General features: G+C 54.4%; 3 protein-coding genes across 7 annotated transcripts; 1 reads left to right on the forward strand and 2 right to left on the reverse strand.

The window, feature by feature from the left end:
• Nucleotides 1-1,869: 1,869 nt before the first annotated feature.
• On the reverse strand, nucleotides 1,870-2,551 carry CDC26 (cell division cycle 26). The gene is made up of 2 exons (XM_054220901.1): nucleotides 2,382-2,551; nucleotides 1,870-2,294 (listed from the first exon to the last, which is right to left on the reverse strand). The coding sequence occupies exons 1-2, from the start codon at nucleotides 2,460-2,462 to the stop codon at nucleotides 2,100-2,102; spliced, it is 276 nt and encodes a 91-aa protein (XP_054076876.1). The 5' UTR covers nucleotides 2,463-2,551; the 3' UTR covers nucleotides 1,870-2,099.
• Nucleotides 2,552-2,751: 200 nt separating this feature from the next.
• PRPF4 (pre-mRNA processing factor 4) lies at nucleotides 2,752-10,441 on the forward strand. The gene is made up of 14 exons (XM_054220900.1): nucleotides 2,752-2,902; nucleotides 3,613-3,790; nucleotides 3,996-4,182; nucleotides 4,400-4,487; nucleotides 5,287-5,366; nucleotides 5,634-5,727; nucleotides 6,616-6,710; nucleotides 7,022-7,080; nucleotides 7,719-7,842; nucleotides 9,000-9,089; nucleotides 9,386-9,508; nucleotides 9,662-9,769; nucleotides 9,858-9,976; nucleotides 10,158-10,441. The coding sequence occupies exons 1-14, from the start codon at nucleotides 2,831-2,833 to the stop codon at nucleotides 10,349-10,351; spliced, it is 1,611 nt and encodes a 536-aa protein (XP_054076875.1). The 5' UTR covers nucleotides 2,752-2,830; the 3' UTR covers nucleotides 10,352-10,441.
• A 1,512-nt stretch (nucleotides 10,442-11,953) lies between these two features.
• WDR31 (WD repeat domain 31) lies at nucleotides 11,954-23,195 on the reverse strand. Of its 5 annotated transcripts, none has more exons than XM_054220619.1 (11): nucleotides 22,800-23,195; nucleotides 21,582-21,640; nucleotides 19,938-20,071; nucleotides 19,002-19,131; nucleotides 18,470-18,544; nucleotides 17,314-17,458; nucleotides 17,129-17,229; nucleotides 16,465-16,532; nucleotides 15,867-16,008; nucleotides 14,493-14,655; nucleotides 11,954-12,125 (listed from the first exon to the last, which is right to left on the reverse strand). In XM_054220619.1, exons 3-11 carry the CDS (start codon nucleotides 19,982-19,984, stop codon nucleotides 11,965-11,967), a joined length of 1,032 nt encoding a protein of 343 aa, XP_054076594.1. In that variant the 5' UTR covers nucleotides 19,985-20,071; nucleotides 21,582-21,640; nucleotides 22,800-23,195; the 3' UTR covers nucleotides 11,954-11,964. The 5 variants fall into 5 exon arrangements, with proteins under 5 accessions (XP_054076594.1, XP_054076597.1, XP_054076596.1 ...); XM_054220622.1 differs by having other exon boundaries at nucleotides 18,470-18,641; nucleotides 19,002-19,371; XM_054220621.1 differs by having other exon boundaries at nucleotides 18,470-18,641; nucleotides 19,002-19,376.
• Nucleotides 23,196-24,169: the final 974 nt, after the last annotated feature.

Below are 24,169 nucleotides of genomic sequence, written 5' to 3' on the forward strand. Positions count from 1 at the left end.
GAGACAATCCTTAATGCTGCTCAAGTGCAGGCCTCCGGCTCTTGCCGCGGCATTGAGAAAGTGACTCCAAGAGTGTCTGCTTTTATTAGCCTGGCCTTCCCCAGCCCCTTTCCTCCGGCAGGGCTCTTCTGGGCCTGCCGTGCCGGTGGGAGCAAGCAGCCGGGGCTGAGTGTCCGTCCCCAGGTGATTGGGGATGGGAGTGAGGAGCAGCGTCCCCTGGGCCCACCTCAGCCCCCAGCCCTGGTGCTGCTGGATGGGGAATGCAGGGAGTCACCGATGCACGAGTCACTGTTCGTGTTGGTCCAGTGTGTGGGGAAAGCTGAGATGGAAAGAGCAATTGGTGCCTCCCGGATCTGCTTTCCCCTACAGAGGGAGGAGCGGAATGACAGGTTTTGGGGAGCTGTAATAATGAGCCCGCTCCGTGCGTGAAGGTGTTTGTGTACAGCAAGGAATACCCGTCTCCCTCCCGGAGTTTTACTCTAGATCGTATTCATCCCTATGAGAGCAGTGAGGGGCTGCGTTGGGTTTTCTTCCCCTGTGCAACCAAAGGGTGTCTGGAACCTGCTGAGACGTTTCCCTGTCGGGCCTGGGCCGTGCTGGGAATGCCGGAATAGCAGAGCAATCCCTGGTAATTGTATGTGGTGTGAGACCGGGAAAGCAGCTCTGCTCTTGGCCGGACTGAAGCTCTTTCCAGTTTGAAAAGTTTAAATTACATACATGTCCCCGACCCGACCTGAAATATGATGCACCTACAACCACAGGAAACATGAATTTAACGAATCTGGTTTGGAGCATCGCTTGAGACACTGAAAAAACATACCTGATTGTTGTGCTGGAAGCTGGTAGGAAACAGTCCCAGCCAGGAGCAGAGCGAGCCCCCAGTTCCGTCCCTGCAGGTGTCCCGGTGCGTGCCCTGGGGCTGCTCCCCCCTGCTCTGCCTCAGGAGCGGCGTTTCTTAAACACCAACAACCTGCTTCAGTTTTTATAACTTGCTTCCTTCAGGTCACTGCCCTGCGGGCCAGACTCCTCCTTTTCAGGGCTCTGCGTTATCTCACCTTTCACTACATGCCCCGACAGCTGATGGTGGGACGAAGTGTGGCTGTAAAGCCGGGTACGTGCTGGTTCGTCTGTCACGTATCCATCTGCCTTTCTGCTTTTTACCTGACACCGTCTATAAGGAAATATTTGGTGACCTTTGATCCAAGCAACAAACATCGATGGCAACTACCTGAAACTCCCATCTCGGGGTGACAAAACAGAGCAGCTGGGGTGACGCTGAACGGAAGGGAAACGGGCAAGCGTAAAGGAAAAACTGCTCCATCAGACAATATGGGATATTGTTGCACATCCGTGTGCCTGGCGTGTTTGACTACATCCAGGTTTGCAGCCGTTCCCCGCTAAGGGCGCAGTCGACATCCCAGCTGCGGCAGGGATTGAGAAGCCGCCTCGGTGAAGCGTTTGGGCCTGGCTGGGTTGAGCCGACGTAGGGGCTCGTTCCTGGCGCCTCAGGGAAGGGCGGAGCAATGCCTGGAAGCAGCAGGGCCTGTGGCACCCAGAGTTAGCGCCTGTTGCACCCAGCGTCACGACACCCGCTGCCTTTATTCCCACCGGCTTGTAAAACACTCAGCAGATGCTCTCCAGCATCTTCTTAGCGGGGTCACCAACTTGTAGGGCTAAAGGTTTAAATGAACACGTTCCATTGGCTCCATTTTTAACATTATTAAATCAAAGATCCCCAGAAGATCCTTCCGCAGTGTTTTACCTCCCCAGTGTATCGGGGCGCGCATGGGTGAAGGGAACACGGGTGGCCTTGGTGTTTCCGTCCCTGCCTGCACGGTCTCCATAGCTATTTAAAACATCTCGTCTGATTATTATTTTTTTTTTTTTAAAAAAAGACATATTTATTTAAAACAAAACACTTGGCCAAGGGAGAATCATGGGCGTGTTAACCAGATAAACTAAATAAAAAAAAAAAAAAAAAAGAGCAAAACAGCAGAAAGTAGGAGGAGGCCCGTCCCCGGACCCCCGGCCGGCGGGGGGCTGGCGGCTCCCCCGGCGCCTTGTCCCGCTCGGCCGGTGGGGCCGGGCCGCCCCCGCCCTTAGAACTCGAAGGTGCCGAAGTGGGCGGCGCGGCCGCCGGCCTTGGGCTGCGGCTTGTAGCCGATGCGGTCATTGATCATCTGCTCCCGGCTCTTGTGGTCAGTGCCCAGCGCCATGGCCGCCGCCGCCGCCGCCGCCGCCGCCTCCTCGCCGGCCGCCGCCGCGTCCGCCTCCTCCCGCTGCTTCTTGCGGCTCTGCGGGGCAAAGGGGCCGCGTCAGGCCGCTGCCGACCGGGGGCGCACCGACCCGCCGGGGGCGGCCGCGGCCAGTCCCGCTCGCACCTCCAGGTCCTTCCGGATGCTCTCGAACTCCTCGATGTCGTCCAGCTTCAGCTCCAGCCGCGTCGGCTTCCGCCGCAGCATCGCCGCCGCCGCCGCCGCCACCACCGCCCCGCCTCAGCCGCCGCCGCCGGTCGGGACCGAGCGCCCCCAGGCCGCGCCTCCCGGCATGCCCGGTTCCCCGCGCCACACCTCCCGGCGTGCCCCGCGCGTCCTGCCCCTAGCGGGCACTGCAGCTCCCGGCGTGCCCCGCGCCCGTTTCCCCAGCCACACCTCCCGGCGTGCCCCGCGCGTCCTGCCCCTAGCGGGCACTGCAGCTCCCGGCGTGCCCCGCGCCCGTTCCCCCAGCCACACCTCCCGGCGTGCCCCGCGTCCCCCGGAAGTGGTTGTGAGGCGGCGGGGTCTGTTCGCGGCGCGGCTCGTCCCGTCTCCCCTCCTGGTGCGCCGCTGCCATGGCCTCTGTGCGGGCACCGGCGGCGCGCGGCGGCGCCCGGCCCCCTGTGCGGGCCCCCGCGCCTGCCGAGGTGGGTGTTGGGTCGGGGGGGGAGGAGGCCCCGGGCCCGTTACCGGCGCGGGGTGGTGCCGGCCCGCGGGCCCCGAGGAGTGGGGAGAGGCCGCGGGCCGAGCCGGGGGCTCGCTGTTGCTTTGGGGCGTTGTGGGGTTTGCCGTGGCGGAGAGGCCCCGGTGTGGGGAGGCGTTCCCGTGCCGTCGGTGATACCGGAGCCATTCAGAGGGCCGGGACCGGAGCGCTTACGTCTTTTCGTACGTTTTTACGGAATCCTGTAATTTTTCTTGGAAAGTTTGTTGTAACGCTCCTCTTCGGGGAGGAAGGAGCCGTGCATCTTTCACCTCCCTCTCTTCTCCCTCGGCTTTCCAGCGGGGGCACCGAGAGCTGACGGGTGGTGTTGCTCCTGCCCGTTCTGGGGCTTGTTCAGCAGGATTAGGAAAAGCTTCGTCTTGTAAATTTTTTTTTAAAAAATAAAAAGCCCATAACTTTAAAAATGAAGTCCAAGCATGTAATAAAGGAATGGAAAACAACACAGTCTAATCTAAGCAAATTTATTATCTTTGCACCTGGGGCATAGCTGTATTGTCCAAGATGAACGTTTCACGTGTCTCTCTGTGATGTATGTACTAACTTCCTGTAGCAGAGCAGTGCTTTCTTGCACCCCCAAGCTGTTTGTTGTCTCCTTTTTAGCCAAAACTCAGTAAAAATTCTGTCTGTACCTTCTAGGCCACAAAGAGCAAACCCACAGAGGAGGGCGATGGTCCTCCACCCAAGAGAGCCCCCATCTTTTATGGCAGTTTGGAAGAGAAGGAAAGGGAGCGTCTGGCAAAAGGAGAATCGGGGATGCTGGGAAAAGAGGGGATGAAAGCTGCGATCGAGGCTGGCAACATCAACATAAGCAGCGGTGAGAATGTTTAACCACTTTTCTTTCTGCCTTGCTCTGGAACATGATGCTTTCAAAAGTCTCTGACCAACTCTGAGCGTAATTTAAAGTAAAAAACATGATGCTGTTGCCTGGACTGTTGACTCTTTGTTTGGATCTTCCCGTTGGAGAGGGATCTCTCATGCAGTTGATGTTTTCAATCTGATGGTTTCGGTTTTTTGCTCAGGTGAGGTCTTTGATCTCGAAGACCACATGAGCGAGCGGCAGGCGGAAGTGCTGGCTGAGTTTGAGCGCAGGAAGAGAGCCCGGCAGATCAACGTGTCCACCGACGACTCTGAAGTGAAAGCCTGTTTGCGAGCGCTTGGGGAGCCCATCACGCTCTTCGGAGAGGGTCCTGCAGAAAGGAGGGAGAGGTGCTGTGTCTGCCCCGAGTGTTGCAAACGGGGAACTCTCAGTTTATCAAATGCCTGACGTTTTCCTTGTAGCTGGGGTACAATGCGTGCTGGCAGTCAGTCACGCTTTGTTACAGTGAGTGAGAATATGGAGGAAGAAAGAATGGCAGATAGTGATTATTCGTCACATTAGCTGAGAATTCACTGAGTGAATATGACTTATTGTGTTTCTTTTTAGATTGAGAAATATCCTTTCGGTGGTTGGCACAGACGCATTGAAAAAGACCAGGAAAGACGATGACAGGTCGAAAAAATCCAAAGAAGAGGTAATGGTCTCTCTTGTTCTCTCAGTGCTGAGGGAGAGAGATATAATGCCCTCTGAGATGCCTTATTTTGACGATCTCTTCTACGTCCAGGACTCTTGGTTTTGGTCAGTCTGTGGATTCTCATGTCATCCCTCCGTGCTCTTTCTGTATTGCCCATTTTAGCAAAACTGTGGCAATGTGTTATCTAAATCAGGAGCCTTAAGTCTGGCTTGTACTGCAGGCCAAATTCCATGCTGCGTACAGCATATAAAACAGGAGATTTGACTGTTACTTAGTACAGCGAGTCCTTTATTGTTGATTGTCTTCATACTCAGGGATAAAAAAAAAAGTTCCTGCTACTGCATCTGTTTCTCCCTGTGATGCTTCTTTCCTTCTGCTTCTCCTTTCTCTTTTCTGAGTCCATTTTTTCCTTATTTTTGGGGGTTGCTGTAAGAAATAAGGACAATTTCTGCAGCTCTGGGCTTTCTTTTTACTGGGTGATGTGTAGGGAAGGAGGGGTATAATCAGCTGTACATTGTTAGGTAAAATGAGTTGGTGTTCAATGGGAATATTCTTGAGTGAAGTGGCAGCATGTCAGGATCTGGTCTGTAGGGCAAAGGGTTTGACTTGTCTCTCGTAATGTCTTTTTCTGGGGCTTATATTTATGCAAAATGCCCTTAAAAAGAGGCCTTAGCACAGCAAGATTTAAGAGCAGATGCTGTGGTGGCACTTATGTACTAAGAGGAAGTCATCTAAGGTAACTGAATGGAAGAGCAGTATCACATTAGCTTTATCTTTGGTTTTGTTCCTTTTCTTACAGTATCAGCAAACCTGGTACCACGAAGGACCACGCAGTCTGAAAACAGCGCGGCTGTGGCTTGCTAACTACTCACTCCCCAGGTGAGATACAACAGCCCAAATGAAGGAGGGAGCTGCAACCTTTTGTAAAATCTAGCCGCTAATCCCACCGTGGGTAGTGCAGGAAACTTGAGATCAAAGGAATGGGGAACATACACTGGTAGACAAGTCCAGTGAGCTCAGAGCTTGAGTTCTCGGTGACTGACTGCAGCATTAGCCCAGTTTGGGGGAAGAAGGGGGAAAGGCCTGTTTCCAGCAGCAGGGCAGGGAAAATACAGGGAGATGTTATTCCATCTTTTCTCTTCACAGGGCAGCGAAGCGGCTAGAAGAAGCCCGGCTGCTCAAAGAGATTCCAGAGGCAACCAGGACATCGCAGAGACAGGAGCTACACAAATCCCTGCGAGTAGGTTTGGCAGCTGCTCAGCTGCTGTGTTTAAAACTGCTGATTTCCAAAGAGATTGATCAGAAAGAGAGCGGCTGCCCGGAGGTGGTGTCCAGATGCATGTAGTTTTCTGCATCGTCATCTGTTGGAAAGCTCTGCTTTTTCTCTCTTTCCCTGTGATGTGCATAAAGCATGTTCTAACTCTTTCTTCAGTGATTCAGAGAGATGTACTTTAGTTGTCCCCTTGCACGGCAGAGGGATGAAGAGACATCCTTGCATTGCCTCGCTCCTTGCCTGTGAAACTGAAGGAATTTGTTCCTGGCTTTGTCACAGGTTTAGCTGGCTGGGAAGGGACTGCCTTCCCAGGGAACCAAGGGAAATAAGAACCAACACAGTAATGCAAAACATGTTTGAGATGACTGAGACGCCCCTTTCGAGCATGTTAAGTCAGATTCCCAGCTTAACGGAGCAGAGAGGCTCAAGCACGGTGTGCTGCCACTAATCCTGCTTACACCCAGAGGCATTCGCTGCCAGGGGATTTGCTTCTCCCCTGAGCGCGCCACGCTGCCTGCCCTAGTCTGTCTCCTTGCATTCATTGGATGAGTTGCAGGAAGAGGCCAAAAGTACAGTAACTTCTCTGTCAAAACCGTAGTTTCAAAGCAGGCCTGCGGGGTTATTGGTGGCAAGTACCATGGGTGGCACAGTGAGACCTAAGCTGTGCCCCAGGGCCGTGCTAGCTTACATCGGCCAGGCTGGCTCGGTGGCCCTCCTGCTGGGAGCTGGAGTGGCTCCGCGGTACCTCCTCCCTGTGAAAATGACTTTGAAAGGCCTCTGCTGCCTCCTGTCTTTGGCCAGGGCTTTCCCCAGCTCATTTGTATTTCACTCATTTATTGTTTTCTTTGGTTACAGTCCTTGAATAACTTCTGCAGCCAGATTGGAGACGATCGCCCACTGTCCTACTGCCACTTCAGCCCCAATTCCAAACTCCTTGCTACGGCCTGTTGGTAAGTTTTCTTTTACAGCTCTTGCTGTGGGGGCTGGCAGAGCACAGCAGGAGTGAAGGAGAAGGATGTTACTGGAGGCCTGTGAATTGTGAGAGTTCAGAAATTATTTTTCTTCCTGCTCTGAACTCTCTTCACCCTGTTTTAGAGCTTAGCGGAGATTTGAATCTGAGTCCGTTAGTTCCTATGGTTGGTTGCCCAAAGTGTATCGGTATTTTAGCTGCCGCAGAACCCCCCTGGGTGGTTTTGCAGCTCTGTGTTTGAGCTCTTTGATGTTCCTGTCTACACTGACATCTATCTCTTGTGTTCAACAGGAGCGGGTTGTGCAAGCTCTGGTCTGTGCCCGACTGCAACCTTGTCCATACCTTACGAGGTAGAGAATGACTTTCACGGAGGCTCTTTGCTTAGTTCTTTTGTTCCCCTCTGGGTTGAGTTCCCGTATCTGAATTACTTTGTGGCTCAAAACGTACTGTTCTTTGGGCAGATTTTATTCTGATGAGAGCATCACTCAGGCTTGCAGAGCACGGGCGCGTGTCTCATAATCGAGAGGAAGTCCTGGCCTTTCTCTTACAGACAAGACCTGAGTTTGTTGTTTCTGTTTCTGAATGATCTTGTTTTGTTTTGTTTCAAAACCGGGTTTGAGTTATTCTGAGCCAAATATCAGCATTTTTGGCCAGGACACTTAACAGCAGTGAGGTTCTTTGAACAGTCGTCACAACTTTGACTGAATACAAATGTGAGAACAAATCTCTTGATTTATATGTTCATTTTTCGCTACATTTTGAGGGTTATAAACCTTGGCATCAGTGGGGGCTGCTGCAAGACGTGCAGTTTAGCTGTTTGCAGGACGGATGTGTCTGATAGTTACAATGCAACTTACACAATGTGGGAGGACACAGCGAAAGTGTACAATGGTACCTGATTAATTAGTAAGAAAGAAATGCTGTTTTTCTGAAGAACTGGCCTAGATCATGTGGCAGACTGTGAATTTTGATTTTCCTTTCTCTTAAGGACATAACACCAACGTAGGAGCAATAGTCTTCCATCCCAAAGCCACTGTCTCCCTAGACAAGAAGGACGTTAACCTGGCCTCCTGTGCGGCTGATGGGTCTGTCAAACTCTGGAGCCTCGAAAGGTCAGAACGATACCAGACACGCACAGCTGCAGCATTGTTGGTTTGGGGTTTATTTTCTGTTCTTAAACACTGAACATTTACCATCCTCCTGCAAATATAACCTTTTCTTGTAGCTATACCAGTGCAATTCCTGGCCTCAGTATGTGCCACCTTCTTCAGCAGGAAAAGAGATCACCCTGATTAGGGGAATCAAGGTGAGGGGAAATCATCTGAAATCTGCTTTGGGTGATGGATGGAAGATTTGGAGATCGTTTCATTCTAACCTTTTAATTAGGAGAAAATTTCCCCTCTTGGATATTAAGAATTGAACTTTTGAGTTACTGGGAAGCACCAGTATTCAGGGAGGGACTAACCAAATAAATATGTGACCACGTACCATAGCTTCATCCAGTAATAGAAACAAGCGGCTCCGTCATTGCACAGCATTAGTTTTGGAAGATGCACAGCATCTGTCTCGAGCCTGTGAAGAAGAGAACGGTGCAGATACCGAGCCCTGACACTGCCTGTGTTTGAACAGTGGAGCCCTGCAGTGCACCCGAGGAGGAGGCAGGCAGCTCTCAGATCCTCAGTTGTTTATCCTTAGCTGAAAGCCACCGTGTCTAATTGCAGAAGCGTACCTGTGTGAAGGGACAGGTTGTTAATTAGTCTCATGTGACCACGTCTCTTTAATTGGTCTGTTGGAAAGAAACTCTAAATGCTGTTCAGGCCTTCTGCCGAAGGCAACTGCTCTGCCGCCTGTAATTCTGGGAGAAGAAATATTCACTCTGTCCCACCTGCCCTGTGGTTCCCCAGAATAGCTGGATTTGTTGTAGTTTGGGGTAGTTACAGTAAAGCTCCCTGCTGCCCCGGGAGCCCACGTTTTGTTTCCGCTGTTAGTACTTTCAAAGTGCTATTAACAAGGCCCTTGTTAATTTTCAGGAAATAATTATCCTGGGAGAACTTTATAACCAACATGAATGTGGATAAAGGGGTTTTGGTTAGAGCTCTAGCTGTGTGAACAACAGGCAGAATTCAGAGTCATTACTTAAACTCTTATTTTCCTGTCCGGCTCGACTTTAATTAGCAGCTGCCTTGCTGTGATCGTAACGTTTGCAAAGGCCTGGCTAGAGCCAGCCACCTCTGATCAGTGTCCGATGATTTTTGTGTCTGTTTTTCAGTGATGAACCGGTGGCAGATATTGAAGGACACAGCATGAGAGTGGCACGTGTGATGTGGCACCCGTCTGGGAGGTTCCTGGGTACTACCTGGTATGGAGATGGCGTTATTTGCTTTAAGACATTACCATTAGCTGTCTGGCTGGTAGCCCAGTGGGTGTCACTGCTTGTCCGCAGAGGAGCCCAGCGCAGGCAAGGGTTGGCCATTCTTGACAACAGCTGGACTGTTGCAATGTAAATAACAGCAAGTCATTGGGATTCCTTTCCCTGCCCCTCATGTGAGACCCTGTTGGTCTCCAGTTGGAAATAAAATGCCCACAGAGTTAGTGAAATATCCCGTTATTCTCCTTGGAGATACATTTAGTTGGACAAATGCTTTGTTTTTACAGCTACGATCACTCGTGGCGCTTGTGGGACTTGGAAGCTCAGGAAGAGATTCTCCATCAGGAGGGGCACAGCAAAGGGGTCTATGACATTGCCTTTCACACGGACGGGTCTCTTGCTGGCACTGGGTGAGTTTGCGTCAGGACTGGACGTGAAATATGGTCAAGGTTTTATCGCTGCCTGATGCCAAGCGCCCCAGCGATTTCAGCTGCTGAGGCTGAGCAATGCACTCTGGCAGTTGCTGAAGTCCGGTGGTTGATGCTCGGGTTCTCTCTTCCCAGAGGACTGGATGCTTTTGGCCGGGTGTGGGACTTGCGCACAGGACGCTGTATCATGTTTCTAGAAGGCCACCTGAAGGAGATCTATGGGGTTAACTTCTCCCCAAATGGGTAAGAAAGGGGCTTGCACGGTTTACGTGGGAGCTCTTCGTACAAACCCCAGCTCCTGATGACACGTTCTCCCTCCGCCCTTTGGCAGATACCACGTGGCAACTGGCAGTGGAGACAATACTTGCAAGGTTTGGGACCTCCGCCAGAGGAAGTGCATCTACACCATTCCTGCCCATCAGAACCTGGTGACCGGGGTGAAATTTGAACGTAAGTGCCTCCTGCCTGATGTTCCTTATCCCCGCCTCTCCTGAGCTGAGGTGGCAGGGGACGGGGCAACTCAAAACCACATCTTCAGGTCAAGAAGGCCTGTACTGGTTAGAGGAGAAGATTTGTCACGTTTTTATTTGCAGGTCTCACTTTTCCCTTTTTTCTCATCCTCTACCTGCAGCCAATCATGGGAACTTCCTGCTCACAGGCGCTTACGACAACACCGCAAAGATCTGGACTCACCCCGGCTGGTCCCCGTTGAAGACGCTGGCTGGGCACGAGGGAAAGGTGATGGGACTGGATATCTCCCTGGACGGACAGCTGATAGCGACCTGCTCCTACGACAGAACCTTCAAGTTGTGGACAGCGGAGTAGCTCAGAGGTGCCACCGGTGAACTGGAACGGAGATGTTGATGGCTTTGAACTGACTTGCTTTTTTTATATTAAAGAAAAAAAGAACAGGAATCAGCTGTTGCAGCATGCGTTACGGCAGCTGTAGTCACTGGCTGGTCTTGGGTTGAGGTGGTTTGGACGCACCTGTATTTGCCAGGGCTTGGTTGGAGTCACATCTCAGGTGATGTTTTCCCACCTTTTAGGCCTTTGTTTTTATACTGCAGACACTGCGTTCTGCTGTAATTTGGAGATGAGCCATCGGCTTCCAGCCTCCCTTCCATGTTAGGCACTCAGGTTTTCTCCAGTCTGTTTTAAACATTTGTAGGTAGCCACAAAACACCTCAGGTGTGGTGCGTTAAGCCTGTTAACACCCTTCTTCCCTTCCATTTTCCAGGAGCCTTTGGTAGGAGTCTGTGGCTTCAAACATGATTTAGTTTTTCTTTCTTTAAACACATCTGTAGGAAGCACCCTGCTTCCCCTGTCTGCAGAGGCAGCCTGTGAACGGAGGTCTGTACCCGCTTGGCGTTTGCTCACAGTGGATGTTAAAGGCCAGGGAAATTTGTCATTTCCATGTACCACCTCAGACCGTCCCGTGCCGTAGCTCCTTGAGCTGTCCGTGAACCGGGTGTTTCCAATCCACGGAGGCATCTCCTGGTTGAGCTTCTGCTGCTTCTCACCTGAGATGACAGGAAGGCGGCTGTTTCCGTGTAGGATTGTCTTGTTCGAACTTCTACCATGGAGAGCTTTCTTATTTGTTGTTTATTCTTTAAATTGACATTTTGCAAGTGTCGTGGTCTGGAAAATCAAAGCATGTATTGAATGTGCACCCTGGCCTCTGGGTCTGACTGAGGAATGGAGAAATGAGAGGTACTTCACGCCACAGTTTGATTTCTGCCCGCTGTCGTAAAAACCTGCAGGAGAAAAGACGGATTCATCTCCCCGTTGCCAGCTGGAGAGCAGCTGTCCGTGTTCCTTGGGAACATGAACACAGTTTTGCTCTCAGTGCTTGCAGTGCAGTTGGAGATCATGTCTTAAGAAATAAAAAACCCAAACCCGCTTATGAGTTACTTCTCTCCTAGCAGAGTGTTTGGGGGCTTTCTGCTCCCTTCCAGCAGTACGGTGGCCTTTAGTTAGCAGCTCTCTATGCTCACTCCTAGGGAAGACACAACAGGAGGAGGCCAGCAGCTAACAGTCAACTTTTTCATTGCAGTCTCCTCTTGTAGAAGCCTAGATACACAGCTACGCCTGCTCAAGCTGGTTAAGCATCTCCTGAAGTGTCACCTAAAGGGCCCACCCGAGCCTGGCAGCTGTGCGGGGGACCCCCAGCTGCACAGCCAAGACAAGGCGTTTCTCATCAGGTGGCCATTCACGGGACAATCCTGGCCCAGCAGTTGCCTACTGGGCTCCCACGTTTCCAGCTGGCTTAGGATGGAATCTCAGACGCCAGTGACTGTTCTGTGTTTACACTCGCGTTGTTCCTGGGGTGTAAATCCCCCTGCAGGGTTTCTGTCGCACCGTGTTCAGCTCCATCCACCTGGAGCAAGGGGAAGGAGGCTGAGCACTCCCTGCCCCGTGTCACGGAAAGTTCACTATGGTCAGAACACTGCCACCTCCTCCAGCCCCAGCTCCGTGTGGTCACTCATCTGGAGCACGTGAATTCCGGAGTTAGAACTGGCGCAGAGCAGCGTGGAGCTGTCGCAGACGGCCAGTGAGGCCAGCGGTCCCGATCCCTCGAGGCACAGGGTGGCCAGGCAGGCTGGGGAGGGAAGAGAGAAGTCACCCGGGACACTTGGTTTGCTGAGGTGAGACGTGACCACACCAACCTCCCGCCCTCTGGCTCAGCCCGAGGCGGGTGAGCTGCACCCCATCCCTGCGTCCAAAGGCAGCGGGATGTGCCCTCTGGAAGAGACGTGCCACTCCCGACAGTCCCATGGGGCATCTGTGCATTGCCCAGCTAACATGGAGCCAGGCTGAGGTTGGGCCTGCCCCTTCCCTGGAGAGCAGGCAGGGAGGGAGGGAGGGATGGACGGACAGACGGATGGATGGACAGACCCCACTGGGCTCGCAGGGAGGCATTCCCAACCTGCCTTTTTCTCCCACAATGCTTACGGTCCAGAAAAGTTCTCCCCAGGGGCTGTGCTACACTCACCGTGCAGTTTTGATAAACCACCAAACGAGAAGCAGAAATAAGAATTACAACATCCAGCGCCACATCGGCCCTTCTGTTTGTGTCTATTATTAAAAAATACCCCGAGGCAGCATTTGTGCAGAGACACCAACCCCCGAGCTGCTGATAGAGCCGCGGTGGACACGGACGTACAGGCAAGTCGCGGTGACTTACACCCCTCAGAGAACACCTGAGTTAAGGCTGACGGCTGTGGAGGTCGCCACTTGAAGGCAACAGGAGCAAAACAAAGCTGCTGCCGACCCCGCAGCTGCCTCGGCGTGCCCAGGCCGCGGCGTGGAAGAGGAGGTCGGTGAAATGGAAGGCGAGAGCTTTTCTGTGGGAGATCATCAGGTTTCTGTTTTCATCCCATGTTAAATCGGTGCATTTGGAGCAGCGCTGGGCTGCGGGGAGGGTCTGACGCTGACAACTCCTGCTGCGTTTGGTGCCCGGCTGTGAACCTGAACCACCTCCCAGGAGGTCTCTACCAGCCTGTCGCCATGGCAGGGCCTGGCAGGCAACAGCCTCTGCGTCCAGCTGCGGTGAGGACTTGGCCCTCACCAAGTCCCCCAGCATGCAGGGTTGGCCCCGAAATGCCCGTGATTCGCCTTCAAGGGGACAACCAGAGCAAGGGCAGCTGCCACCAGCCCTCCATCCTCCAGCACAACTTCTATTCTTTACAACTTCCCACTCGTATCTGCGGAAAGCCCTGGAGTTCCCCTGTTCTTCTCGATTTTTATCATTTGTCTTTTCATTGCTGACCTTGGATGGATCTTTAAAAGCCATCCTGTCATTGCTTCCTTTTAGTTTGGGAAGGGCACTTGTCATCTCTGACGTTATGCGCCCAACCAACCTCCTTCGCTGGAGGGGAAGCAGAAGCCCCTGGGGTTGCTCTGGGGCATAGAGAATCACAAAATCATGGAATTGTGTAGGTTGGAAGGGACCTTTGAGATCATCGAGTCCAACCATCAACCCAACACTGCCAAAACCACCACTGAACCACGTCCCTCAGCACCACGTCTGCCCAGCTTTTAAATCCCTCCAGGGATGGCGACTCCACCACTGCCCTGAGCAGCCTGTTCCAATGCTTGATGACTCTTTCGGTGAAGAAATTTTTCCTAACATCCATCCCAAACCTCCCCTGGCATAACTTCAGGCCATTTCCTCTTGTCCCATCGCCTGTTCCTTGGGAGAAGAGACCGACCCCCCCGGCTGCCCCCTCCTTTCAGGGAGCTGTAGAGAGCGAGAAGGTCTCCCCTCAGCCCCCTTTTCTCCAGGCTGAACACCCCCAGCTCCCTCAGCCGCTCCTCACAGGACTTGTGCTCCAGACCCCTCACCAGCTCCGTTGCCCTTCTCTGGGCCTGCTCCAGCCCCTCAGTGTCTTTCTTGGAGTGAGGGGCCCAAAATTGAACACAGCACTCGAGGTGGGGCCTCACCAGTGCCCAGTACAGGAGGACAGTCATTGCCCCAGTCCTGCTGGCCACACTATGGCTGATACAGGCCAGGATGCAGCTGGCCTTCTTGGCCACGTGGGCACCGCCCTGCCCTGCAGCTGGATTAGAGCAAAACCCAGAGATTTCAGGCTTCGTCAGGGCGTGTAGCGACAGGACGAGGGGCAATGGTTTAAACTGGAGCAGGGCAGGGTTAGATTAGCCATGAGGAAGAAGTTCTTTACACTGAGGGTGGTGAGACACTGGCCCAGGTTGCCCAGAGAGGGGGTGGAGGCCCCATCCCTGGAGACATTCAAGGCCAGGCTGGATGAGGCTCTGAGCAACCTGATCTAGTTGAAGATGTCCCTGCTGACTGCAGGGAGGTTGGGCTAGATGGCCTTTAGTGGTCCCTTCCAACCCAACATGTTCTGTGATTCATCATGCCCGTCACCACCGGGAGACAGAACCGAAGGAAGCAGTTGTGTTATCCCCGGGTGAGGCACAGGGAGTGGGCAGGACCCTCCCCTACCTCCAGTGTCCCGCTCCCAGACCTTCACTGTGCTGTCGCGCGAGGCCGTGGCGATGCTGGGGGCGAGCGCTGGGCCCCGGGGAAGGAAGACGCAGGAGGTCGTGGTCTGGAAATGCCCTTTGTACTCCCGCACTCGGTCCCGCGTCTGCCGCAGGTCCCACAGCTGCAAGGCAACGGGCAGCGTTTAGAGCTCAGGCTCTGCTTCCGTCACTTGCAAAAAGGAGCTGTTTCACGAAGGAAGGAAGATGGTTTTGGATAAAGGGCTCCTCGCCAACCCTCCGAGTACAGCGTCTCCTGCCTTTGTCCCCTGCTCATGCTCACAGTCCTGGAGGACTTCGAACCCTGAAGGATTTTCACTGTTGGTGTCTGTTATGGTTTGAGAAAACCCATAGCAGTTTGTTGTCGTTTAGACAATCATTCTATCGCCCGATGAATCGGGGAAAATAAGGAAACACGAGGGTTGAAATATAAATAGATCCAATAGGATAAGACTAAATGATTAACAATAATAATAAAGAACCAGAATTGATCGCAATACTAATATAAGACATACAAGAATTATACTCAGCCAATTATATCAGTAGGAAGCCGTGTACTCCCAGCAGGGGACAACTCTGTTGGCAATGGCTTCGGGACGAAGGGAAAGACTCAAGGGCCCAGCAACGCCATCGAGGGAGAGACAGACTACACAGAAAACTTTCTAATTTATATCGAATTACATCATCATGGTATGAAATAATCCTGTTGGCCAGCTTGGGTCAAGTGCCCAGGCCTCGCTCCTCCTCATCCCTGCACCTGGCAAGGCTTGAAAATGCCGAGACCTTGAATCCCACATAGCCTAGCTGGCTATAAGGTAAATATTTTCATTAATTCAGACACTAGAGTCTTCCAAAAGTGCAAGTTTTCCCCAGCATTAGAAGGGAAGTTAGCCCTGTGTTGCTCAGCACAGGACAGTGTCTGTTCCGCGCCCATTGGAGCTGATGGGCTCAGGCCGCGCGGGCAGAGAACCCCCTCTCCAGCTCCCGTCCTCAGCCCCGCTCCCCTGGGATGGGATGGTCCCATGCGCCTGCTGCTCACACGCAGGGCTGAATCCCTGCTTTGGAAACTCCTCCAGCACGGGGCTTTCTGCAAGAACCTCGTGCTCATGCCGTTACTGGCACTAAATCCCAGTGCTTTAATCAGGAAGAACACCTGCTTAGATATTCTCTGAGCAGAAGACTCGCCAAAGGGACAGGCAGGAAGACACCAGCATAAGGCCAACGCAGTGGGAGCAAGCAGATCCTTGGAGCACCGATCTGTTGCTTTCCACTGTACGCTGTGGACATTTGAGAAAACAAACCAGAAAAAGCAGGACGTGGTGTCCATCAGACTCACGGTGGCCTCGCCGCCCTCCCCCGCGCAGCCGCTGCTGGTGCTGAGGCAGAGCCGCCCGTCCGGGCTCACGTCGCAGCTGGTCTGAATGTGCCGCTGGGCTGGGAAGGCGTGTGCCACCTGCAGCTGCCGGCTGTCCCAGACCCTGCAAGGAGCAGGAGTGGCGAAGGAGGACTCCCAACGCCGCTGTGCCAGGATGGGCTTCCCTTGGTGCCCTCCCGCTGCCGTCCCCCGGGGCAGCCCCCATCCCTCCCCCCAGCAAGCCGAGCTCCCATCCCTGCACTTCCCTCTCCCGGATCAATCTCCAGCCAGAGCAGCTGTGCTGAGATTTCTTTTTAATAAATTCTCCTTTTTACCTGCAGTCACCTCCCACTGCTGCTTACAGCCACCAGTGTCCCCATACTGTCCTCCCCCGACAAGAGACCACGCTCCAAGACCCCGGTGAGCTGGAGGGTGGCTTCCAGCCACCCCAGCAGGGTACAGGAGACCAGGCAGTGGACAAACAACCAAAGAAACAGCCCCTTGTGCACTGGCATCGGCCATAATCCCCACGTGCCCCCAGGCTGTAACTCCCTTCTCTGCGGCCGCGTGTACAATTTACCTGATCGTTTTATCCTCTGAGGTCTGGACGACGTAAGGCCCCCCAGGAACCCAGCACAGATGTGTGACCTGCGGAGAGGAAAGGATGAGCAGGAACCCACCTCGGCACGCAGCCCAGGCCGGCGTCCACCCACAGATGCAGAGCCACCGAGATCCCTCCTCGTGCTGGGTGATGAGCAGGAAATGTTGGATAAAGTGTTTTTCTGCTTCCCACCGAAGCTGCTCCCCTACAGGGTTTGATGCCAGGGCGGTGACCGGGGGTTGTCTGCAGGCAGGGAGGTGCCAACAGGACACGGAGCCATGGGAACAGGGGTACCGCGGGCACCAGAAGATGGTGCCCACGGCAGCTCCGCTGCTGGGCTGGTACCGAAGGGAACGCGGCCCCCACTGCACAACGTGCTTTCCAACAGCTCTGAGCTGCAGCACGAATATATCGCCGTATGTTTCTTGGTATCTTTGTGCTCCTGGATTTGTTGTTACCTGGAGAATGGAGTAACCAGCCTCAAGCTTTGGGCTCCCCAGGCGCAGAGGTAACCTGCGCAGTGCCCCAAGGGCTTTTGTGGCGCCAGGCTCGGAGCAGATTCACTCTACACGGCTTCACGTGCGACATAACCGCGCAGGCAGCGAGGTGCCACCATGGGATGCAGGGAAGCAGCGGCTCCTACCAGATTCCTGGAGATAGCGGCTCTGCCCAGACACTCTCCGGTCTCTATGTCCCACTTGCACACGGTGTTGTCTCGTGAGCCCGTGCACAGCTGCAAGGCATCTGCAACCACAAGTTAACGTTAAAAACAGAAGTCAAAAAAAGTTGCCAAGGAATCCCTGGGGAAGGGAGCGCGCTGTTCCTCACCCGGGCTCACGGCCAGTCCAGTAACTACCAGGTCATGGCCTGGAAAGCGCTGGCTTGGCCCCGAAGTCCTGTGAAGCTCCCACATCATCACCGTCTTGTCCCGGGATGCGCTGAAGACTCTGTTTGAGTCATGGGCAGAGGTGACCTGCCCAGGACAAGACGGGAGAAGCCGGTTACTGTCCTCACCCACCAGCCGGGGATGGCAGAGCACTCCCACGGTCGTGCCAAACCCAAGACGTGCAGAACCATGACTGGGGAGAGCCTGACTCTGGTTTGGCTACGCTGGCTATTGCCCGATGCCCGTGCTGCGACTCCCGCTTCCTTCTGCTCTGCCGGACCCCGGCCACGGGCAAACCCCCCACAGCGGGGCTGGGGAACCGCCAGCCCCAGTGCCACCGCTGCAGCCCCGACTGCGGCCACGCCGTGGGGGCCGTCGGGCAGCGATGGTGTGCCACCCGCCAGCGGCACCCACATCCTCGCACAACCGGAGAGCTGGACGGTGGGGGGGTGTTTGTGGATCCTATTCTCAGAAACCATTAATTTTATGGGAAAAACTTCCTCGAAAACCCAAATGAGCCCAGCGCACGGTTGCTTTGCGCAGTGGGATGAACGAAGCCCCCTTCATCCCTCCAATACCCCACAGCACAGGGGACCCGCACCCACTGGGAATGCCCCCAGCCGGAGGTGCACCGGCCACGCTGCGCACACGTGTGCGTTTGCTCATGTGTCCCATGTTTGGTCTCCGAGTAGCATGTTTGGCTTTGTAATCAGGATGCCAGAAGGAAAATGAAAGCCCGGCTGTTCCCAGGCATGGCTGATTTCTACAGTAACGATGACTCTAGTGGAATGAGACCTGAAGAAAACGGCATCTCCGAATCGAAAACTTGACCTAGTAATTCATGCTGAGTTTTTGCTACACAGTCTCTTGGAGGGGAAGATAAGCATACGTCCAAGCCCCCTGGAGCCCTGTTTGGTCCAGAGGCAACCCCTCTGTGCTGCTTCCCCAGACAGCAAAATGCCAGTTGGGACCCTGGGAAAAACCTGATGCGTTCTGATGCCCTGCCCTCGCCTTCTGATGGAGCAAGGCGAGCCCTCTGTGCCTGACAAACCGTCGCTCCATCATTCCCGCTTCCCGACAGGAGACCCCAGCACTCACCTTGGTGACCTCCCGCTGGTGCCCCACGAACCGCCGCAGCGCAGCCCCGGATCTCCAGCGGCAAACGGCCACACTCTGCGGGGGCAGGGAGAGGCGTCAGCAGCGGCCGCAGGCGAAGGAGGACCACGCATGTTCTTGGTTACGTTATACCGAGACCCACACACAGTCCGAGCTTGAAGAGGGAACAGATTCGTCTGGTTTTGAGCTGCTGTGGCAAACACAGCTGTCTTTAGAGCCCACCCACTGCCAGGTAACATAAGAAAAGGGCCAGTCCAGCAATCCCAAGCCTGGATGAGAGCACTGGATGCGATCTGAGCTCTGGAGAAGGTTATAAAATTTGATTCAATGTGCTTCAGCGTGTGCCCTCGCTCTAAGCTCATCTTTTCTTTCTAAATTCAGGAACTGACAAAGTTGTTACCATTCGCAGAGATGTTTAAAGCTCACACTCAAACCACATCACCTTCTTTTCTCTCTGTCGATACATTTTCCTGCCTGTGAGGGTGCGTTGTGCCCTGTGGCAGGGGCACCTCACCTTATCCCTTCCTCCCGACACACACAGGTCCGGCGTGAGAGCAGCCACAGCAGCGACGGCGTCGGTGTGCACGGGGCCGAGCTGCCGAGCGGCTCGGACGGGTCCCGACTCTTCCACGGAGCCATCGGCCCTGCAGCAGAGAGACAGCGGCGGGAGCTGCAGGGCGTTTTAGGGCAAAGTCAGGGTGATGTTTCCCTCTGAGACCGAGGTCTGGGAGGTGGCACCACTGGCTGGGCTGGAGAAGGACAACACCTGCCTTTAGGAAGCCGAAGAGAAGCTGCGAATGGACAAACGCATCTCCTGGACTAGGCAGGATGGAGCAGACCTATTCCACCTCTAGCGCTGCCAAACACTTAGACATTTACTCACTCTGTGCTGGTGCAAAGAACAGAAGAAAGCCGCTTTTCGATCTTACTGACCTCCCCTCCAACCAACGCCCCTCGGACTCTGCTGCCCTCCTTCGCTCTAGCACCAGCCTTGCCAAGCACCTCGAGTCCCCCTGTGGCCACCCTGTGCTGGCAGCTGGTCTCAGGGCAGAGATCGCCCGCCCTCCTGCCACATACCGAGCTATTTCATCCTGCCGAGGAAAGCTGCCGAGAGTCTTTGAAGAGACAACGAAGCAGTTTTGGGTATTTGGGGCAAACAGGTGACCCTGGGGCTGCCAGCCTCCAGACCTCTGCCTTGGCCACCACAGAGCGTGACCACCCGCCACCTTCACCAGCTCGGCCCCTCCTGCAAGCTGGATTTGGGATTTCAGTCCCCCAAAAAAGCCGAGCAGTCTTTTGAAGCAAGAGTCAAAAATGAAAATTGGATTCGTACGTTCAATAACGAAACCAAAGCCACATGCTCGCTGTATTCTCTGTTCATTTGCTGTTCTCCATTCCCTCTCATAACTGGTTTATTGACTCAAGACACGACCACCTGGGGCTGCGTTACCTGTATTTGGCAGGGTGGAAGCTGACTTTACTCTGCAGCTTCCCCATAGCCCCCCCGAGGAGCGCGGCTCCCGCTATGGCCAGCAGCGCTGAACATCACATCAGCATCTCAGGCACCTTCTGCTGGGCCGTGACCTGGGGGCGAAGAGACACGGCATTACTGGGAAGCCAGAGAGGTTTCTGCTTCTTACACATAGGGGATAAACTGCTGATAATACGTTATCTATGTCTTAACTTCATTTAGGGTCAGAGGAAAAAGCTCAGAAGATGGGACATCTGGCGCTCCCCAATCAAACTTTTTGCTTGGAGCAGAGCCAGCTTCAGAGATGAGCTTACTGGGACCTTCCAGCTGAGCTCTAAGGACATCCAAGCATGGTGAGGCCATGACAGAGATGGAGCTGCTGCCTATAATTCCTCTAGCGCCTAACAGCTCCTCTCACTCCAGTATCTGCTCTTGACTTCCATATTTCCCAGAGGTCCCAACCTCTAGACCGGCAAACGCAAACACCTTCAGACTGAAGCTGACCAGTGGGACTGGATCTTTAGACCAAGAAAACTGCGGTCACAGGCAGCCCGCACTTCAGTGGACCAGCCTGGCTTAACGTAAAGCTTGACATGGTCTTCCCACAGGCTGAGGAACACTTTGGGAACAGCAGCTTCTATGTCCAAACCCCAGGTCCGGGCTAGACAAGACCATCTTGCTAAGCCAGATGCCTTCAGCAAAGAAATACTTGCTGTCCAGGCTGAGACCAGCCTGCCTGGTCCCGGGGCATCCCCCAAAAGGAGCATCATGACAGCCAGCGCCTGCACCATAGAATCACAGAATGTGTTGGGTTGGAAGGGACCTCTAAAGGCCATCCAGTCCAGCCCCCTGCAGTCAGCAGGGACATCTTCAACTAGATCAGGTTGCTCAGAGCCTCATCCAGCCTGGCCTTGAATGTCTCCAATGGGGCCTCCACCCCCTCTCTGGGCAACCTGGGCCAGTGTCTCACCACCCTCAGTGGAAAGAACTTCTTCCTCATGGCTAATCTAACCCTGCCCTGCTCCAGTTTAAACCATTGCCCCTCGTCCTATCGCTACCAGCACCCGTCCGGGTGGAGGAGGCTCCGGCAGAGCCGGGCTGGGGCCGAGGCAGCGTCTCTCCCCTTCTCCTCCTGGGTCACAGACCGGGCAGAAACCAGTTTCAATGACAGTGAATTCCCACCTACAGTAATTGGCTTCTTCTTAGCTCAAGACATACTAATTGGATTTAGTCTGTGCTAGGTGTACACCAGTGTTCCTGTCTTCTGGGTCAGTAGTATTTTGTTAATAAAAACCAGAAAAAAAACCCCACCTGCTTGCGCCGGCAAAGAAAAAACACGCTTCGGGCTCTGCCCACAAAAACTTGAAAAGCAAATACTAGAAGCACTAAACAAGAAGGGTTGGGTTTCTACAAAACATTCCCTTTCTAATTTTACCCTGTCAGCCTTTGTAATTAGCAATTAGTAATACCCAGTTAATCTCCACCTGTTCTATCCGTGAATATGCAGGTTCGAAAGACGTGAAGAACAATAAACGCTGCAGTTGAGGGGCAGGAAGAATTCAGCAATTTCCCTCTTTCAATCGGACCGAGCGTCCGGATTGTTTCAGTACATTCAGAACAAACCTGATTTTTCTTTGACAATGGGAGAACTCGGGAAGTTGTTTCTCCTGCAAAACAAGATTCTAGGAAAAAGCAAATATGTAAATGCTGATTTTTTTTAATTACGCTGATTACTCTGTTTGCCAGCCCACAGTCAGTTCCCCCACTCATGTGGTTAACGCGCACGTGTGACTGTCCCCATCTGCACATCAGCTCCAACCGAGCTGGACCAAGGCTGAGAGCTGCCGGTGGCGGCTGCAAGGAGAATCCCAGACCGGCCGGGGTTGGCAGGGCCCTCTGGAGATCACCCAGTCCCACCCCCGGCCAGAGCAGGGTCACCCAGAGCAGGTGGCACAGGAATGCGTCCAGGCGGGGTTGGAATGTCTCCAGAGACGGAGACTCCCCCACCTCTCTGGGCAGCCTGTGCCAGGGCTCTGCCACCCTCACAGCAAAGAAGTTCCTCCTCATGTTTAGGTGGAACTTCCCATGCTCAAGTTTGTGCCCGTTACCTCTTGTCCTGTCCCCGGGCACCACTGAAAAGAGCCTGGCCCCATCCTCCTGACACCCCCCCTTTCAGTATTTATAAGCGTTGATAAGATCCCCCCTCAGTCGTCTTTTTTCCAGACTGAAGAGACCCAAATCCCTCAGCCTTTCTTCATCAGAGAGGTGTTCCATCCCCTCAGCATCTTGGTAGCCCTTTGCTGTCCCCTCTCCAGCAGTTCCCTGTCCTTCTTGACCCGGGGAGCCCAGAACTGGACCCAGTGCTCCAGATGTGGCCTCCCCAGGGCAGAGCAGAGCGGGAGGATGACCTCCCTCCTCCTGCTGGCCACACTCTTCTTGATGCCCCCCAGGATGCCATTGGCCTTCTTGGCCACAAGGGCCCATTGCTGGCTCATGGTCATCCCGTTGTCCCCCAGGACTCCCAGGTCTCTCTCCACAGAGCTGCTCTCCAGCAGGTCACCCCCCACCTGTCCTGGTGCAGGGGGTTATTCCTCCCCAGGTGCAGCACCCTGCACTTGCCCTTGTTGAATTCCATAAGGTTCCTCTCGCCCAACTCTCCAGCCTGGCCAGGTCTCTCTGTGTGGCGACACGGCCTTCTGGTGTGTCAGCCACCCCCCCAGCTTTGTGTCATCAGCAAACCTGCTGAGGGTGCTCTCTGTCCCCTCATCCAGCTCATTGATGAATATATGGAACAGGATGGGGCCCAGTACTGACCCCTGGGGAACACCGCTCCTCACTGACCTCCAACCAGACTCTGTGCCCCTAATCACGGCCCTCTGAGCTCTGTCTTTCAACCAGTTTTCAATCCAGAGAGCGGGAGGCGTATCTTGCGTCTGACTGCGTTCTCCTGCCCGCTGAAACAAAAAAAAAAAAGAGTAGATTTTTCTGAATCCTGAACAAGAGCAGCACTTGCTCGGGCAGGACGTTCATCGGAAGTTTCACTATCTGCCAGGCTTCCCTCCACGTGTTTATCATGAATCCGGCCCATCACAAAGCTCTCTAATAAAACACGGATCCTGCAGCAACTGAGCTGTACAAAGCTACATCTTCAAAAGCCTGAATTTCAGGCTGGAGGATCTCCTGTCCTCCCTGCCCCCAAAACGCAGTGCTGAACAGAAATCACAAACATTTTTTTTACTAGACTAGATTATTTTTAAAAATATCAGGCGCTGCAGGGAAATCCATACTGTGGAATAAGGAAATAACAATATCCACAGCATCGAGCACAGAAATCACAGCAGAGCCCTCTCCCCACTTTCACGGGGTGTTAAATGTCCCTTAGGAGAGGGGACAGGGGCAGCCCCGAGTCCCTATAGCCGAGGGTGGCCCCGGGGGTGGTAAATGGGTGCATCCCGGTTCCCTGCAGATGGGGGGAGCCCCACAAGCAGGATGTGGTGGGTGCACTGTGGGTGCAGCCCAGGGCCCTATAGCCGGGGCAGCCCCATAGGAAGGCTGTGGGGCCCACACGGGTCCCTATAGCCGGGGTGGCCCCATAGGAAGGCTGTGGGGCCCATACGGGTCCCTATAGTGAGGGCAGCCCCATAGGAAGGCTGTGGGGCCCATACGGGTCCCTATAGTGAGGGCAGCCCCATAGGAAGGCTGTGGGGCCCATACGGGTCCCTATAGCCGGGGCAGCCCCATAGGAGGGCTGTGGGGCCCACACGGGTCCCTATAGCCGGGGCAGCCCCATAGGAAGGCTGTGGGGCCCACACGGGTCCCTATAGCCGGGGCGGCCCCATAGGAGGGCTGTGGGGCCCACACGGGTCCCTATAGCCGGGGCGGCCCCATAGGAGGGCTGTGGGGCCCACACGGGTCCCTATAGCCGGGGCGGCCCCATAGGAGGGCTGTGGGGCCCACACGGGTCCCTATAGCCGGGGCGGCCCCATAGGAGGGCTGTGGGGCCCATACGGGTCCCTATAGCGGGGGCAGCCCCATAGGAGGGCTGTGGGGCTCATATGGCTCCCAACAGTCGGGGCAGCCCCATAGGAAGGCTGTGGGGCCGGAGGCAGCGAGGCTCGGGGGCAGCCCCAGCCCCGGGCACCCGCCATGGGGGCCGCGCCGTCGCACACTCACCCGGCCGGTCCCCTCCGTCGCGTCCCGCCCGTCCCCTC

The sequence above is a fragment of the Rissa tridactyla genome, chromosome 14, assembly GCF_028500815.1.
Source record: "Rissa tridactyla isolate bRisTri1 chromosome 14, bRisTri1.patW.cur.20221130, whole genome shotgun sequence".
NCBI lineage: Eukaryota > Metazoa > Chordata > Aves > Charadriiformes > Laridae > Rissa > Rissa tridactyla.

Excerpts from the sequence above, each read along its gene's own strand:
- PRPF4 (XM_054220900.1), top strand. The coding sequence starts at position 2,831 with ATGGCCTCTGTGCGGGCACCGGCGGCGCGCGGCGGCGCCCGGCCCCCT. Across the intron at positions 5,728-6,615 it reads AGCTACACAAATCCCTGCGA|TCCTTGAATAACTTCTGCAG; the intron begins GTAGGTTTGGCA and ends CTTTGGTTACAG. Across the intron at positions 6,711-7,021 it reads CTCCTTGCTACGGCCTGTTG|GAGCGGGTTGTGCAAGCTCT; the intron begins GTAAGTTTTCTT and ends TGTGTTCAACAG.
- WDR31 (XM_054220619.1), bottom strand. The coding sequence starts at position 19,984 with ATGGGGAAGCTGCAGAGTAAAGTCAGCTTCCACCCTGCCAAATACAG. Across the intron at positions 16,009-16,464 it reads TCAGAGGATAAAACGATCAG|GGTCTGGGACAGCCGGCAGC; the intron begins GTAAATTGTACA and ends TGCTCCTTGCAG. Across the intron at positions 12,126-14,492 it reads CTGGGAGCGGGACACTGGAG|CCTGCCTGGCCACCCTGTGC; the intron begins GTAGGGGAGGGT and ends TTCCCTCCCCAG.
- CDC26 (XM_054220901.1), bottom strand. The coding sequence starts at position 2,462 with ATGCTGCGGCGGAAGCCGACGCGGCTGGAGCTGAAGCTGGACGACATC. Across the intron at positions 2,295-2,381 it reads GCATCCGGAAGGACCTGGAG|AGCCGCAAGAAGCAGCGGGA; the intron begins GTGCGAGCGGGA and ends TTTGCCCCGCAG.